The 15,949-nt window shown below is 36.2% G+C and overlaps 1 protein-coding gene across 4 annotated transcripts; it reads left to right on the top strand.

The window, feature by feature from the left end:
* The first annotated feature begins 4,469 nt into the window (after positions 1 to 4,469).
* Positions 4,470 to 12,670, top strand: Ttpal_4 (alpha-tocopherol transfer protein). Of its 4 annotated transcripts, none has more exons than XM_054230550.1 (6): positions 4,470 to 4,566; positions 9,577 to 9,736; positions 10,836 to 10,917; positions 10,979 to 11,359; positions 11,979 to 12,115; positions 12,178 to 12,670. In XM_054230550.1, the coding sequence occupies exons 2-6, from the start codon at positions 9,609 to 9,611 to the stop codon at positions 12,248 to 12,250; spliced, it is 801 nt and encodes a 266-aa protein (XP_054086525.1). In that variant the 5' UTR covers positions 4,470 to 4,566; positions 9,577 to 9,608; the 3' UTR covers positions 12,251 to 12,670. The 4 variants fall into 4 exon arrangements, 3 of the variants coding, with proteins under 3 accessions (XP_054086525.1, XP_054086523.1, XP_054086524.1); XR_008471172.1 differs by having other exon boundaries at positions 4,494 to 4,760; positions 10,979 to 11,375; XM_054230548.1 differs by having other exon boundaries at positions 4,494 to 4,760.
* The last annotated feature ends 3,279 nt before the right edge of the window (positions 12,671 to 15,949 follow it).

Genomic DNA, 15,949 nt, shown 5'->3' with positions numbered 1-15,949 from the left:
TAATATCAGGATGTCCCTATATTCTTTGCGTCATATTATAAAACGGTGGGACATTTTTCGATTTACGATATATAGGATGAGCTTTATATTTTGAAGAAGGCTGAGTAAATTGAATTTCCCTTGGACAACACACTATGGCTTGAAATTCGAAATACATATGATATAATTATGTAATCGATATTCCCTCACTTGTAATCAGTTCCAGTTCAATAACTATTTATACATATGTAGATAAATACATGTCGCTAATTTACATGAATAGTGTTATAACCCAAAATTGTCGATTTTTCAGGAGAGTGGTTTAAAGTAAAAACGTCATAAGTTTATTGAATAAACTAGTGGCATGTAATATATTAAATAGAATGCTGAGCATAAGTGGACTAAAAAGAGTGTACTTCATAGGCATAAACCAGACGCCTTTTGAATTGTGTCGTTATTTGTGATAAATATAAATCAATTTCGCTGTCATAAGTCAAATGTGTCGTTATTGCTGCAAAAAAACAACAAGGAAAATTCAATTCCCTTTTCACAAATATCGGTCTAACACAAAATATGTCGTTATTTCTGAAAAGAAAACCAACTTCATCCTATGACAATATGTGGTGTAACACAAAATATGTCGTTCATCTTAAAAAAAAAATTATAAATAATTCTGGCACAACTGAAATGTGTCGTTATTGTGGTTAAAAAATAATGCAACATAACAAGTCACATTCTTATTTCACGGTTTATTTTTCTATGCATCAAAATGAAATTTCTATAAAATATGAACGATGAAATTGCACACAACTAAAAAATCGTGTTTTTTGAGTTATGACACTATTCAAGTAAATTAGCGATATGTATATACATATGTATTTAATTGGCTACTTCTCCACCGCAATCACTCGCAGACGCTGTAAGTCAAGCTTACTTATACAAATATGGTAATTAAGTCTACAAATATGTGACCGCACTGCTATATTTTATGATCGGCGTGTTCATTGCTGTAAAAATTACTTATATACTATAATTAAAAACAATATCAAAATTGATAAACAGCGGTTTATAGCATAGCATAAAATATGTATGTATGTATGAACCAAGAATTGATTAAGCGATACGCATTTCTAGATTTATGACTAATAATAGAACTCAGCATTAATCTCTTTAGTTGGAGAGCAGTAAAACCTTAAGATTGTAGTAATGCACCTGTGTGTCAATATTTGATAACCTGCTGAGACTGAACTTGAACCTTTAAACAGTGGCACATAAGTCGATAAACTGTGTTTATTTGAATGTATGAGTTGAATATTTTTTTGTTATTCCTTTTTTTTTTTTGAAATTTACAAGTTTTAATGTAAACATATATGTACACTAGCAGACCACTCCGGCTTTGGACGGGCTTAGACAAACATTTCAAAAGTTATAAGTTTTTACACACTTATACACACTCTCCAATACATATGTATGTACTTTGCCGTTTCTTGCGTGGGTTCATTTTAAAAAAGTAAAATGAGGTAAATTCGAACATGAAATTATATTTTGTTTGTAATGAGCTAAAACTTGATTACGACCTATAGTCTTTTGTGTCCGTTGTCTTACTCTCTGATTATGAAGGCGTTGGGAACGCTCAGAGTTCGACGCCCTAGTGCGTGCTCGTATATTTCTAATATTTTGTTCTTCAAGGGCGTACTTGGCACGTTTTGAAATTTTGTTCAGCAAACAGCTGTGAGCACTCGTTACTCCACTCTCTGGCACGCGACTGCGATGCGAAGTGAATGACTTGCATTACGATTTTCAGTTTCAGATTAAGATTCTCCATCACGGAGTCTTTTTGATACCCCACCTGGGAACTATTTCCAGAAAGTTGAGATTCTAGCAATAAATATAGTCTATGTTACTTTTTGTCGATTTTAAAGCTGCTTTCGACAGCACGAAAAGGAGCTGCCTTTATGCCGCGATGTCTGAATTTGGTATGCCCGCAAAACTAAAACGGCTGTGTAAGTTGACGTTGAGCAACACCAAAAGCTCCGTCATGATTGGGAAGGACCTCTCCGAGCCCTTCGATACCAAACGAGGTTTCAGACAAGGTGACTCACTATCGTGCAACTTCAGAGCTAAATAGAGAAGGTACAATCTTCTACAAGAATGTACAGCTCCTGGCGTACGCCAATGATATTCATATCATCGGAAGCAACAACCGCGCCGTTTGTTCTGCTTTTTCCCGCATGGATAAGGAGGCGAAGCGAATGGGTCTGGAGGTGAATGAGGACAAGACGAAATATCTCCTGTCATCAAGCAAACAGTTGGCGCATTCGCGTCTTGGCTCCTACGTCACTGTTGACAGTCATAACTTCGAGGTCGTAGATAATTTCGTATACCTGGAAACCAGCATCAACAACTCGAACAACGTCAGCCCTGAAATCCAGCGCAGAATAACTCTTGCCAACAAGTGCTACTTTGGACTGAGTAGGCAATTGAACAGTAAAGTCCTCTCCAAACCAAAATCAAGCTCTACAAGTCGCTTATCATTCCCGTCCTGCTTTACGGTGCAGAAGCTTGGACGATGTCAACATCAGATGAGACGACACTAGGAGCTTTCGAGAGGAAAATTTTGCGCAAGATTTATGGTCCTCAGAACATTGGCAACGGCGAATACCGCAGACGATGGAACGATGAGCTGTACGAGTTATACGACGACATTGACATAGTTCAGCGAATAAAAAGACAGCGGCTACGCTGGCTAGTCATGTTGTCCGAATGGACGAAAACACTCCTGCTCCGAAAGTGTTCGATGCAGTACCCGCCGGAGGAAGCCGAGGAAGGGGAAGGCCTCCACTCCGTTGGAGGGACCAGGTGGAGAGCGACCTGGTTACACTTGGGATCTCCAACTGGCGCCGAACTGAGAGAGAGAGGTACATACATGTTACTAGACGTGAATGTAGGTTTCCAAAGGTGAAATGGTGGTTTTTGAAATCGGCACAGTAGTTTTCGAGTTTATTCAATATAAACATACATACAAATCTTTTCTCTTCATAATAGTAGTATAGATAAATAACAATAAAATATAGAAATGAAATAAAAATAATAAAAAATGTAGACCTGGCCATAAGTCCACACATAATACAATTTACAAAGAAAGTTCAAGAAGTAGAACTCAGCTCAGTTGCTTACTAAAATGTTGTACTAAATATTGCTTCTCTGAGAAAAGTGTACGTAATGATTTAAAAAAAATAATGCATTACATTAATATTTGTATGGATATTTTTTTATTTTATTTAAGAGATGTTAAGATTATCCCGGTAGATTTTTAATTATTTATCCATGCTGTTGCCAAATTTTGTAGACTATTCACACTGATAAAAACGACTCAAAGGACAAATTTTTGACAAAAATGTCAATACAAATATATATTTTTGTTGTTTTTACTTTGAAATAAATTTTAATTAATTAAATAAGACGTAAGGCATAGCCGCAGCTCGAAACAAAGTCATAAAAAATATATTTTTGCGCAAATTTAAATTTCTCCACCTATGAAAATGGTGCAACACTATAACCCCAAGTAAGTGCGCTTTTAATCAGTAGCAAATATGTAGGTGACAGACGGCAGCAAAGCGAGTTATAAACTCCCATAAACAGCTGATTGATCCCCCGGCGTGTGTCAGGGGGATTAGCCTATCTATGACAGCTAATAGTTATCTAATGGAAACGTATTTGAAATGCATTTATTGCAACGATCATTTTACGGCTGTCATTACAGTACTGCGCAATATTTTCAGACGCGTTGAAAATTTTTAAACCTCTTTATTTAATAATTAACACTAGACCACATAATCTACCTTTTTTCTGTACATTAGACCAAACCAATATTTTTAATATTTTTCAAGAGATTGAGTGACAAGTAATAATGTTATTTCTCTGTTTTTCCAAGTTAGCTTCCAAAATCAAAAAATATTTGCCTTCGAATTTCGAATTTAAGCTTACTGATTATTATTCATTATAGTATTAATGTATTTAAAATTTCCTAATTATAAATATTTATTCTTCTTAAATTTATAATTATTTTATTCCATTTACATATACATTCCAACCAACATAAAAGTTAATAAAATGTTATAAATTACTATATTTTTTAGAAGAAATTCCCATTATTATCATTTATTTACATTAATTTGTTAAAACAAGCAATGGATTTATAAATTATAATGCTGCAAATTTCTTTCCGCACTAACTAATAAATTTGTTTTTAGTACTACAAAATTTTGACGATAACAGTTTTTCTTTTTTAAAGCACCTGTAGCTTTGAGTTGAAAGCAGAGTGAAGCTGTTTTTATTTTCCCATTACATTTATTATTATTTTTTATTTAACTGCACTTACATACATACATACTTATATGTGAAATCAATAATTTAAGCGACTGTATGCGTATTTGATATCACTGTGCTTAAGGCGAGTATGATTTCTCCCTACCTATAATTTATTTATATACATATGAGCGCAGTGCTGAGCGAGTCATTTAGTTTGAACAGTAGTTCGGAATCAACACAAAAATCAGCTGTATATTCAAGTGGAAGCGTAATCTGGTCAGTAGCACTGGTGACAGCGTCCGAGAAAGCGGTTATTGTGCAAGCTTTTAACGCAGCTAAAAAAAATATAAACAAAGCGATAGCGTGTGTTTGAATAGTGAAATAAAATATGGTTGGGCCGCAACTGAATAAGAAATTGGATGAGCTGGAACTATGGTTCAAAGAAAATCCAAAATTACCGGCAGAAATCGGTATCTGTATTAAAAAAATTATATTTTGCGATAATTTAAAAAAAGCTTCTGACATGTAAAAGTGACTTATGAGTGTTGTCTAAATACTGCATCAGGCTTAGAAACTTTTTACAAAGGGTTTACTAAACTCGGTATAACACATGTGAACACCAAGACCGATAGAAGATCCATAAGAGACTCTTAGGCATGAATACATGAAAATGAAGTCGACTCCCAAAATGGAAACGAATCTTGAAAAATATTTGTTATTTTTTTAAATTATACTAACTTTTCAACATACCGTAATGTTTGTGTAAACAACAAGCTTTACAGAACATGAATGATAGCATGAGTGCCAACCGAGCTTAATCAAGCGGTGAAATAATTAGTGCTTATCAGTACCATCAATACAAATTATATGAAAAAAAAAACATATTTATATCAATATACATGTGAATGGAATTCTATGACAGAGCTTATAAAAATGCAGCAACATAATCGGTTTGATGATAGACATGTACATACATACATATGCATATTCAGTTGAACTTCCCTAACTCGAATCACCATAATTCACAAAAAAACTTCGAGTTATAGAGGATTTCTTAAAGTAAATCTTAAAATTTTTGAAAAAGCTGTAAAATGTAAATAATTTACACAGATTTATTTATTTACATCGCATAATACTTTTCTGTTATTTTAATTGTTGCAGTTTGCTATTGTTCAGTTCTTGACGTGTATGTATATCCCATGTCCTTGTTACAGGCATTATGTAATAAGTGTAATATCATATTTTTTGTTCGCCGCCATATGTTAAAATTCTGCCTCGATAGTAATGAAATTTGCCTTCTATTGTCACATCAAGAATTCGAGTTATGGAGGTTCAACTGTATAATCACACTTTTATCAATTATTAAATGGAATGTGCGAGTATGCATGCTCTTGAATACATACTTACACTCTGAATGCGCATTTAAGAACTTTCTATTCAAAAAATATAAACTACGCGACTGATTTTTTATAGTAAATCTGTTTGGCACGTGTTACATTTATGGACCAGGAATCATCCCATATGGAGCATATCCTTTTTATACTCTCGCAACAAAAGTTGCTAAGAGAGTATTATAGTTTTGTCCACATAACGGTTGTTTGTAAGTCCTAAAAATAAACGAGTTAGATATAAGGTTATATATACCAAAGTGATCAGGGTGATGAGTAAAGTTCAAATCCGGATGTCTGTCTGTCCGTCCGCCTGTCCGTCCGTGCAAGCTGTAACTTGAGTAAAAATTGAGATATCTTAATGAAACTTGGAACACGTGTTCCTTGGCACCATAAGAAGGTTAAGTTCGAAGATGGGCGGAATCAGACCACTGCCACGCTCACAAAATGGCGATAACCAAAAACACATAAAGAGCTATAACTACGCCATAAATAAAGTTATGAAAATAAAATTTGGAACATAGGATCGCATTAGGGAGGGGAACATTTGAATGTAATTTTTTTTGGAAAAGTGGGCGTGACCCCGCCCCCAAATAGGTTTTTTGTATATATCTTGCAAACCAATAAAGCTATATAAACCAAACTTTCTGCAGTCGTTTCTTTTAGCAATCCTAAAATGAAAGAAATCGGATAATAACCACGCCCACCTCCCATACAAAGGTTAGGTTGAAAATGACTAAAAGTGCTTTAACTCACTAACGAGAAACGTCAGAAACGCCAAATTTTACATAAGAAATGGCAGAAGGAAGCTGCACTGAGAAATTTTTACGGAATGGAGAATGGGCGTGGCGTCGCCCACTTATGGGTCAATAACCATATCTCAAGAACTACTAGACAGATTTCAATGAAATTCGGTATATAATATTTTCTTGACACCCTGATGACACTGGTGGAATATTGGCGAAATCGATTTACAACTACTCCTACTTCCCATATAACTCAATTTTGAATCCTTCTGATTCGTTCACTTTATAATGTATACATAAGGAACCGACAAAGATAGCGAAATAAAACTTTATACAAATACTGTATTTGACATCACTTGTGGAAAAATTTTCAAAATCGAACCATGACTTTTCATGGCCCCTGATATCAAACATGAAGAATTCAGTGCCTAAGGTTAATTTTTCACCGAAAATATAGGTAAACCTCTAAATAAATTGCGAGAGTATAAAATGTTCGGTTGCACCCGAACTTAGCCTTTCCTTACTTGTTTCTAGATAAAAATATAATCTCATTTGACTCAGTTGCGGACTAGATTTTGGTCTAAAATTATATATTTTACAATAAAAAATTCAGGAACAAGTAAAAAAAAAATTACTCTGAGTGATTGGAATAATTGAAACATTATTATTATGCTCTAAAATGGGATAGATTAGATTAGATTTAAATTAATTTTGTATCGCGACCTATAGTGCCTACTCCCCTTCACGTGACTTTATACAGCCTGAATATTTTGGAAAAATAAATGTGTGCTTGAGCCAAGAGACAACATACTCCATTTGCTGATATATTACATAGTAATTCGAGGACTTTACTTCTCCCTCTTAACGTTTTACCATCAACAAAATTTCAATTCAATCGACCTAGTAACCACAAATGTTGCTAAGATATCTCAACTTATTAACCGATATATACGGTATAAAGTCCACCGGAAATCTGAATATGAGGTATATGGAGGATCCTGATTTTCCCCATTTTTTGCACAGAGGCACACTATTATAAGAAACACACCTCCTTGGAATTTCTTTGGAATATCTAAAAATTTACCAATATTTTCGATATAAAATTAGCCGCAAGCACTGTGGACCTCATGTCTTGGGTCTTGAAAAGTTATAGTCTGATTTCCAAGATTTTTACACGAGCAAAGTCATAAGAGAAATGCAGTATGCAAAGTTTTGTTCCGATATCTTCACTGGTGCTTAATTTATGTATTGTAAAGTGACCGAAACGAATGGGCTTAGAAATTCAATAACATCAACGTTTAAAGAAAATATAATTTCATTGAAATCGGTCGGGTAGTATTTGAGATATGGTTTTCAACCCATTTAAAATTTTGTATACTAATCTGAGTGCAGTCCTTCTGTACCATCTTTACCACGAAATTTGTGGTTTCTCGTGTTTTTCCTTGCTGAATTAAAGCATTTTTAGTAGTTTTCAACATAACATTTGAATGGCTTCAGAAAGTTTGGTTGATATAGCATTAGTAGTTTACATATAAGACATATACAAAGAACTGAGTAGGGGGCAGGGTCATATATAACTCTATATCTATATCGGTGTTACTAACAACTGTTAGATGAACCAAACTATTATTCTCTGTGCAACATGTTGCGAGAATATAAAAACAGTATTACAAGGAATCTCTTAAAAGAAGAATCGGTATTACGTATTTTTTACTAAGTAAGCAATTCAACAGTAGAGTTTCTTTCAATGAACTCAAATACTTTAAAATTTTATGTACTGCATGATTTCCTTTTGTATGGTTGATATATATCATATGTATCATAAAACAAGTAAGGAAGGGCTAAGTTGGGGTGTAACCGAACATTTTATACTCTCGCAATTTATTTATTTAACTTAATTAATATTATATAATACACAATTTGACCCATATATTCGTCATATATATTGTATAAAGTCCATTGAAAGTTGGAAACCCTAATATTAGGTTAGAAGCACCGAGGTCCTCATGTTCGATATATGGGGCCTTGAAGACCTATGGTCCGATTTAGGCGATTTTTAGAAATGGGCTGCCACACTATAAATACAGTATTTGTGCAAAGTTTTGCACCGATATCTTCACTAGTGCTTACTTTATATATTGAAAAGTCCAAAGTTCTGGTATATAGGAAGTAGGTGTGGTTGTGAAGCGATTTGGCCTATTTTCACAACATATTATTGGGATGTAAGGAAACTATTACAAACCATCATTGAAATCGGTCGAGTAGTTCCCGAGATATGGTTTTTGACCCATAAGTGGGCGACGCCACGCCCATTTTCCATTTTGTAAAAAAATCTGAGTGCAGCTTCCATCTGCCATTTCTTATGTGAAATTTAGTGTTTCTGACGTTTTTCGTTAGTGACCCACTTTTAGTAATTTTCAACCTAACCTCTGTATGGGAGGTGGGCGTGGTTATTATCTGATTTCTTTCATAATTGGACTGTATTAAGAAGGCTAAAAAAAAGACTGCAGAAAGTTCGGTTTATATAGCTTCATTGGTTTGCGAGATATATACAAATAACCGATTTGGGGGCGGGACCACGCCCACTTTCCCAAAAAAATTACATCCAAATTTGCCCCTTCCTGGTGCGATCCTTTATTCCAAATTTTACTAATATAACTTTATTTATGGCTTAGTCATGACACTTTATGTGTTTTTGGTTTTCGCCATTTTGTGGGCGTGGCAGTGGACCGATTTTGAAAGCAACCCTCTCACGGTCTCAAGGAACATGTGTTTCAAGTTTCATTAAGATATTACAATTTTTACTCAAGTTACAGCTTGCACGGACGGACGGACAGACGGACAGACGGACGGATAGACATCCGGATTTCAACTCCACTCGTTATCCTGATCATTTATATATATATAACCCCATATCTAACTCTTTTATTTCTTGGTGACACAAAGAACCGTTATGTGAACAAAACTATAATACTCTGTGCAACAGGTTGCGAGAGTATAAATATTGTAGTATATTGTTGTATTTATTTATTGAGTAACCAGTTATATGATAAATAGTTAAAATCAAAGTTTTACACGCAATATTTCGCATGAAAATAAACAGGGTTTATATACATATGTATATACGAGCTTTATTTTTATTTTTATTACAGATCGCATTCTTTTACGCCGCTTTTTTAAATGTATGTACAATGATGTGGAGGAAACTAAAAGAGTTATTGAATTAAATTTTTCAATAAGAAATAAAAATCCGCATATATTTCTACACCGTGACCCCGACGAAGAAGCGGTTAAAGCCATAAGAGATGTGGTGTAAGTACAGTTTAATATACAATACAGGATTCGTTGATGACATATGTTTACTTCATATCGAGACTTGCTAAAGTCTCGGCTCTATCGAAACTACATACATTTCAAGCTATACGGTCCATTGATCTTTGTGTGCAAATCAAATTAAGGGGGGGTAAGGTTTGACAACTTTTTTTTATTATTTTTTTTTTCTGAACCATCAACATCTCAAGAATATTGTGTTAAAATTTTAGGTCATTCGGAGAAAAAGTAACGAAGTTACAGCAGGTTGAATAACGGTACCTCCAGCTACCTGCGCTGAGTGTACAAAACTTTGAATCGATTTTCTCAAATATGTCATTTTTAAAGTCGGTGACCAGCCTACAGTAAAAACTACTGCATCGATCGTTTTGAAATTTTGAACAAATATTCTGCATATATATAGCTCTCGAATGACGTCGAGTTTTTCCAAAAATTAATTACAAAATTTAATTACTAACAATTTTACAATAACAAATAAGTCGACTTTTTCGTTTAAAATCGTCATTTTGGCTTCAAAATGGTACCAAAAATTTAAAAATTTAAAGATTAAAAAAAACTCGACGTCAATCGAAAGATAAACTAATAAACTAAAGAAAGCATTTTGATTTTTTGGTTTCGGATGATCCAGTGATGCTGTAGGCTGGTCACCGCACAAAAACTTTTTTTCGAGGTGCCTGCAGAGATCGACGATAAATTTTATTCCTCGCTATTTTTCGATAAAACTTTTTTTAGGTATCCTTCAAGTGTTGTACTTTTATATAATAATAAGTAAAATAAACCTACAGCAATAATTGTTTCTAAAAAAATTCATGAAAAAAGGTCTTTTTTCGACGAAACAAACCTTACCCCCCTCCCCTTAACTTAACTCAAATAATTTTTCACAAATCAGTGCCAGACTACGGCGAAATCAATGGAAACTGTAATGCTGATGAACTCGAAAGGAAAGGCGTTTGAGTTTCACTATCAGCACCTGATAAACTAGTTGGAGGATCATTGTCTTATTTATATCTGTCCGTAGCAATCTATTTTTAAAAAAAGTTTTCAATTTTGTACAATTTATGTGTCTAAAATCTCATTACAGAGAAATGATACCGCTACCGGGCCTGACACCAGAAGGTTATAAACTGTTACTATTTAAACTATCGGATAACGATCCAAAAAAGGTATTTGCAGTAATAAAGATAAATACTTGAAATGTTACTGAACTTAGAAAACTAATTGCAGATGAATAGCATCATAGAGTGCAAAGCCTTTTTTATGTTAGCCGACTGTCGTTACTCCGAGCTCGATGTTGAGGAACCGCAAACACAGCAGACAGAAAAACCTATTAATGATTCACAGTCGGAGGAAACAAGTGACATAGAGACGGAATCGCTACAAGATGAATTCATATCAAATGGTGAAATACAGATATGTGATATTGGTGATTACACACTATCTCATATGGCGCGAATTTCCTTTACGGCCTTGCGTATGTATATGAATTTTCTTCAAGAGGCATACCCGGTGCGGTTGCGGGCAATGCATATCATAAATTGTCCGCCATTTTTAAACAAAATGGTGTCTATTGTCAAGCCTTTTATACATGAGGATGTCTATAAAATGGTAACTATACCTAATGGTAAATATACACTGAACATAAGGTTAACCTAAAATATGGATATAATACCCTGAACTGATCGAAATAGGTTTATATATACAGTGATCCCCGCTTAAAAGCTTGGCAAGTACCTCTGGGCACTTAAACGGAATTCATTAAGTGCCTTTCCCGCTTAAGTGTCTCAAAAGTCTTGCATGTTCTAAAGGGGCACTTAAGCGGGGATTACTGTATATACAAACCTATTTCGATCAGTTCTGGGTGTTATATCTATATTAAAATTATGAGACTATGATGATGATGATGATGAAAGAGAAATATTAGCCGATTTAAAATTTTCAAATTGCCAATGTAGAATTCCCGGCAATGGAAAATAAGCTAATAAAGAGCTTCTTTTCTCCTTCTTCTAATCAATTTAAACATTAAAACATCAGGAACACATTATTTGTTTCTACTCTGTTCATTATTCAGCATGGCAAAGGCTCCAGTTGCATACCAATCAGATAATTAGCTTTTATTAGAGAAACAGATATCTCCTTGGACCTTTTGGATCATGGATGAAATTAAAGTCTCACTTATGATGCATTTTAATTTTATACTAATATATCAAATGCCTCTTATCAACAGATACATTTTCACACAGAAGGTATGGATAGTTTATATGAGAAAGTACCGCGCCATATGTTACCGGATGAATATGGCGGTAATGCCGGCGACATTAAAGATATTAAAAAAATATGGACTGATAAATTGAAAGTTAAAAGGTAAGTTGTTAATTATTTAAAAAGTCCTTTACTTATGTTCACTATTTATTTCTTGTTCACAGGGATTACCTAATGGATGTAAGGCAATGGAAAATGGATCCAGCACAAAACTCACGACGCTGGTACTGGTTCTAAATTCTTTAATTTATATAGACAATATTTTCTACGTAAAACTGTTTGAAGAACGTTTTTCTGTTAATAGCAATTTGATGTGATATGTTGTTTGTTTCTGAAATAGAAGTGCTTGGGTAAAATTATATAGTGTAATAAATAGCAAATTATAGTAAGAATAGTGTGTATGTGTATGAGTACTCATGAGGAATTCATTTTAAGTGCACAAATATATAATTCAATTAAGCGAAGAAATTTATTGGTTTTTAATATTCAGGATTAGAAAAAGGAAAAGGTTAAGGTCAATCCTGGGAAAATATGATTAAATTCTTTTATATTTAAATAAGAAGTATTTCGATGATATAATATGATTTGGAACTACTCAGTATGTACTCATAAGTAACGAAAGATCCATCATAATAATGACGTTAATTGTTTTTGAAATATGACGTTTTAGTTTACTGTACCGATCTTAATGATCAATGTTATCAATTAGATCATATCGTGTGATCAAAGTAGATGAACTTTTTTCAATAGCCTTTCTTTGACAGACCACGCGAGAGTCGTGTTAAGCTATCATGTTATTTTTGTTCAGTATTATTCTACATATGGATGGGGTCATATGTAGAAGTTCACGCAAGTGAGGAAAGTTTCTGATTGCCATCCACTTGGGAGTGGCCAAGAACGATTCTTTCGCATATGACTCAAGCAGCTCACGACTTCAGGTTTTAGACCAAGTACTCTCTGGTTAGCCAACGATGCGAAGACCGCTTCTGCGGTTGTGCGTAGGGTTTGGGGCCCACCACTTAAAAAAACCTCCCCAAGACAAGGACGGAAGAAGGTGGGACCTTGTGACATATACTACAGTGGCCATATAAAGGAGCGCATATTTGGTGTTGGATTTGTGGTGGGAGAGAGACTCCATCGCTGAGTCCTGGCATTCCCCCCGGTGGATGAACGTCTTGCCACAATCCGCATCAAAGCGAGGTTTTTCAACATATCGCTGATTTGCGCCCCGCCCCAAGGGAAGAGAAGGACGATGTGACTAAAGATGCTTTCTATGAGCTCCTGGAACGCACCTATGAGCGCTGCCCCCGCCACGATGTCAAAATCGTGCTCGGCAATTTTAAAGCCAAGGTGGATAAAGAAAGTGCCTTTGGCACAACAGTTGGAAAATTCAGCCTCCATAACGACACATCGCCAAATGGCCTGAGGCTGATCGACTTCGCTGCGGCCCGAAATATGGTTTTCTGTAGTACCAGATTCCAAATTCATCAATCAACGTAGCTGTCCCTTGATCGAAACACGCGCAATCAAATCGATCACGTTGTGATAGACGAAAGATATGTCTCCTGTGTTTTAGACGTGCGTACGCTCCTTGGTCCCAATATTGACTCGGACCATTATCTAGTAGCAGCAAAGATACGCACTCGCCTCTGTGCAGCAAAGAACGCCCGTCAACAAACACAAGGAAGGTTCGACTTCGAAAAGCTGCAATCACAACCGACAGCCAAACGATTTTCTACTCGACTTACACTCCTGCTCTCTGAGAGCACTTATCAGCATCTTGATATAAGGGAACTGTGGAACGGCATCTCAAACTCATTGCATACCGCTGCAGCCGAAACAATTGGTCTTCGGCAACGACAAAAAACCAGTTGGTACGATGAGAATTGTCGTTCCGCAGTGGAGAGAACACAGACTGTCTTCCTCGCAACGTTGCGATTGACCACAACACGTTCGGGGTTGGATAGATATCGAGAACTGAAGAGGGAAGCGAGACGCATATGCAGACGTAAAAAGAAAAAGAGGCCGAAATGCATGAGTATGAAAAGCTTGAAAGCGTGGGTAACGCTCGAAAATTTTATGAAAAGATGAGTCTATTTACAGAAGGTTTCAAGACCGGAGCGTTATCATGTAGGGACCGAGGAGGTAATCTGATAACGGATGTCCAGCATATTGGCACACTGGGATTATGGAGGAAACACTTCTCCGACCTGCTGAATGGCAGTGAAAGTGCAACACCAGGAGATGGCGAACCCGATTCCCCAATCGATGACGATGGAATAGATGTTCCATTATCCGACCATGAATAAATTCGAATAGCAATTACCCGCTTGAAGAACAACAAAGCGGCGGGGCCGATGGATTACCGGTCGAGCTATTCAATTACGACGGCGAAGAATTGATAAGGTGCATGCATCAACTTCTTTGTAGAATATAGTCGGAAGAAAGCATGCCTGACGATTGGAATCCCAGTGTGCTCTGCCCAATCCATAAAAAGAGAGATCCCACAATCTGCGCCAATTACCGTGGAATAAGCCTCCTCAACATTGCATACAAGGTCCTGTCGAGCGTATTGTGTGAAAGCCCACCATCAACGAACTGATTGGACCTTATAAGTGTGGCTTGAGACCTGGAAAATCCACCATGGACCAGATATTCACCATGCGCCAAATCTTGGAAAATACCCGAGAGAGAAGAATCGATACTCACCACCTTTTCAACGATTTTAAAGCTGCTTTCAACGGCACGAAAAGGAGTTTGTCGCGATGTCTGAAATTGGTATCAATGCAAAACAATTAAACTGACGTTTAGCAACAACAAGAGATCAGTCAGGATCGGGAAAGACCTCTCCGAGCCGTTCGATATCGAACGAGGCTTGAGACACTATCGTGCGACTTCTTCAATCTATTGCTGGAAAAAATAATACGAGCTGCAGAGCTAAATAGAGAAGGTACAATCTTCTATAAGATTATATATTGATATCATCGGAAGCAACAACCGCACCGTTTGTTCTGCTTTTCCCAGACTTGATAAGGTAGCGAAGGGTATGGGTCTGGTAGTAAATGAGGACAAGACGAAATATCTCCTGTCATCAAAAAAACAGTCAGCGCACTCGCGTCATGGCTCCCACGTCACTGTTGACAGTCATAACTTTGAAGTTGTAGATAATTTCGTTTATCTGGAAACCAGCGTTAACAACACCAACAATGTCAGCCTCGAAATCCAACGCAGAATCACTCTTGCCAACAGGTGCTATTTTGGACTGAGTAGGCAATTGAAAAGTAAAGTCCTCTCTCGACGAACCAAAATCAAACTCTATAAGTCGCTCATTATTCCCGTCGTGATGTATGGCGCCGAAGCGTGGACGATGACAACATCCGATGAGACGACTCTTGGGGTTTTCGAGAGAAAGGTTTTACGTAAGATTTATAGTCCTCTGAACACTGGCAACGGCGAATACCGCAGACGATGGAACGATGAGCTGTACGATTTATACGACATACGCGGAAGAGGACGACCTCCACTCCGATGGAAGGATCAAGTGGAAAGTGGCCTGGCTTCACTTGGTGTTTCCAGTTGGCGCCAAAAAGCAAATAGGAGAAACGAATGGCGTGCTCTGGTGGATTCAGCTATAATCGCTTTAAGCGGTTCCTACGTCAAATATATATATATATATATATGCGCCTGAACAACGTTTACAAATTGTTCAATTTTATTACGAAAATTCACGTTCCGTAAAGAAGATTCGACATATTCGAAACTTCATCACCATTCTTGAAACCCGACAGCATTTGGTTTCTACAAGACGGCGCTACTTCCCACACATCACGTCAATCAACGGATTTATTGATAAAACACTTCGGTGAGCAGATAATTTCACTCTTTGGGCTGGTCGATCGGCCACCAAGATGGTGTGATATCACACCGTTTGACTTT

The sequence above is a fragment of the Zeugodacus cucurbitae genome, chromosome 5, assembly GCF_028554725.1.
Source record: "Zeugodacus cucurbitae isolate PBARC_wt_2022May chromosome 5, idZeuCucr1.2, whole genome shotgun sequence".
NCBI classification, from domain to species: Eukaryota; Metazoa; Arthropoda; class Insecta; order Diptera; family Tephritidae; genus Zeugodacus; species Zeugodacus cucurbitae.
The sequence above is the reverse complement of the archived record's forward strand: the minus strand, read 5'-3'. Positions and strand labels throughout refer to the sequence as shown.

Coding starts and splice junctions, on each gene's coding strand:
- Ttpal_4 (XM_054230548.1), top strand. CDS start 4,679: ATGGTTGGGCCGCAACTGAATAAGAAATTGGATGAGCTGGAACTATGG. Junction 11,360..11,978: donor ATGAGGATGTCTATAAAATG/GTAACTATACCT, acceptor TCTTATCAACAG/ATACATTTTCACACAGAAGG. Junction 12,116..12,177: donor GATAAATTGAAAGTTAAAAG/GTAAGTTGTTAA, acceptor TCTTGTTCACAG/GGATTACCTAATGGATGTAA.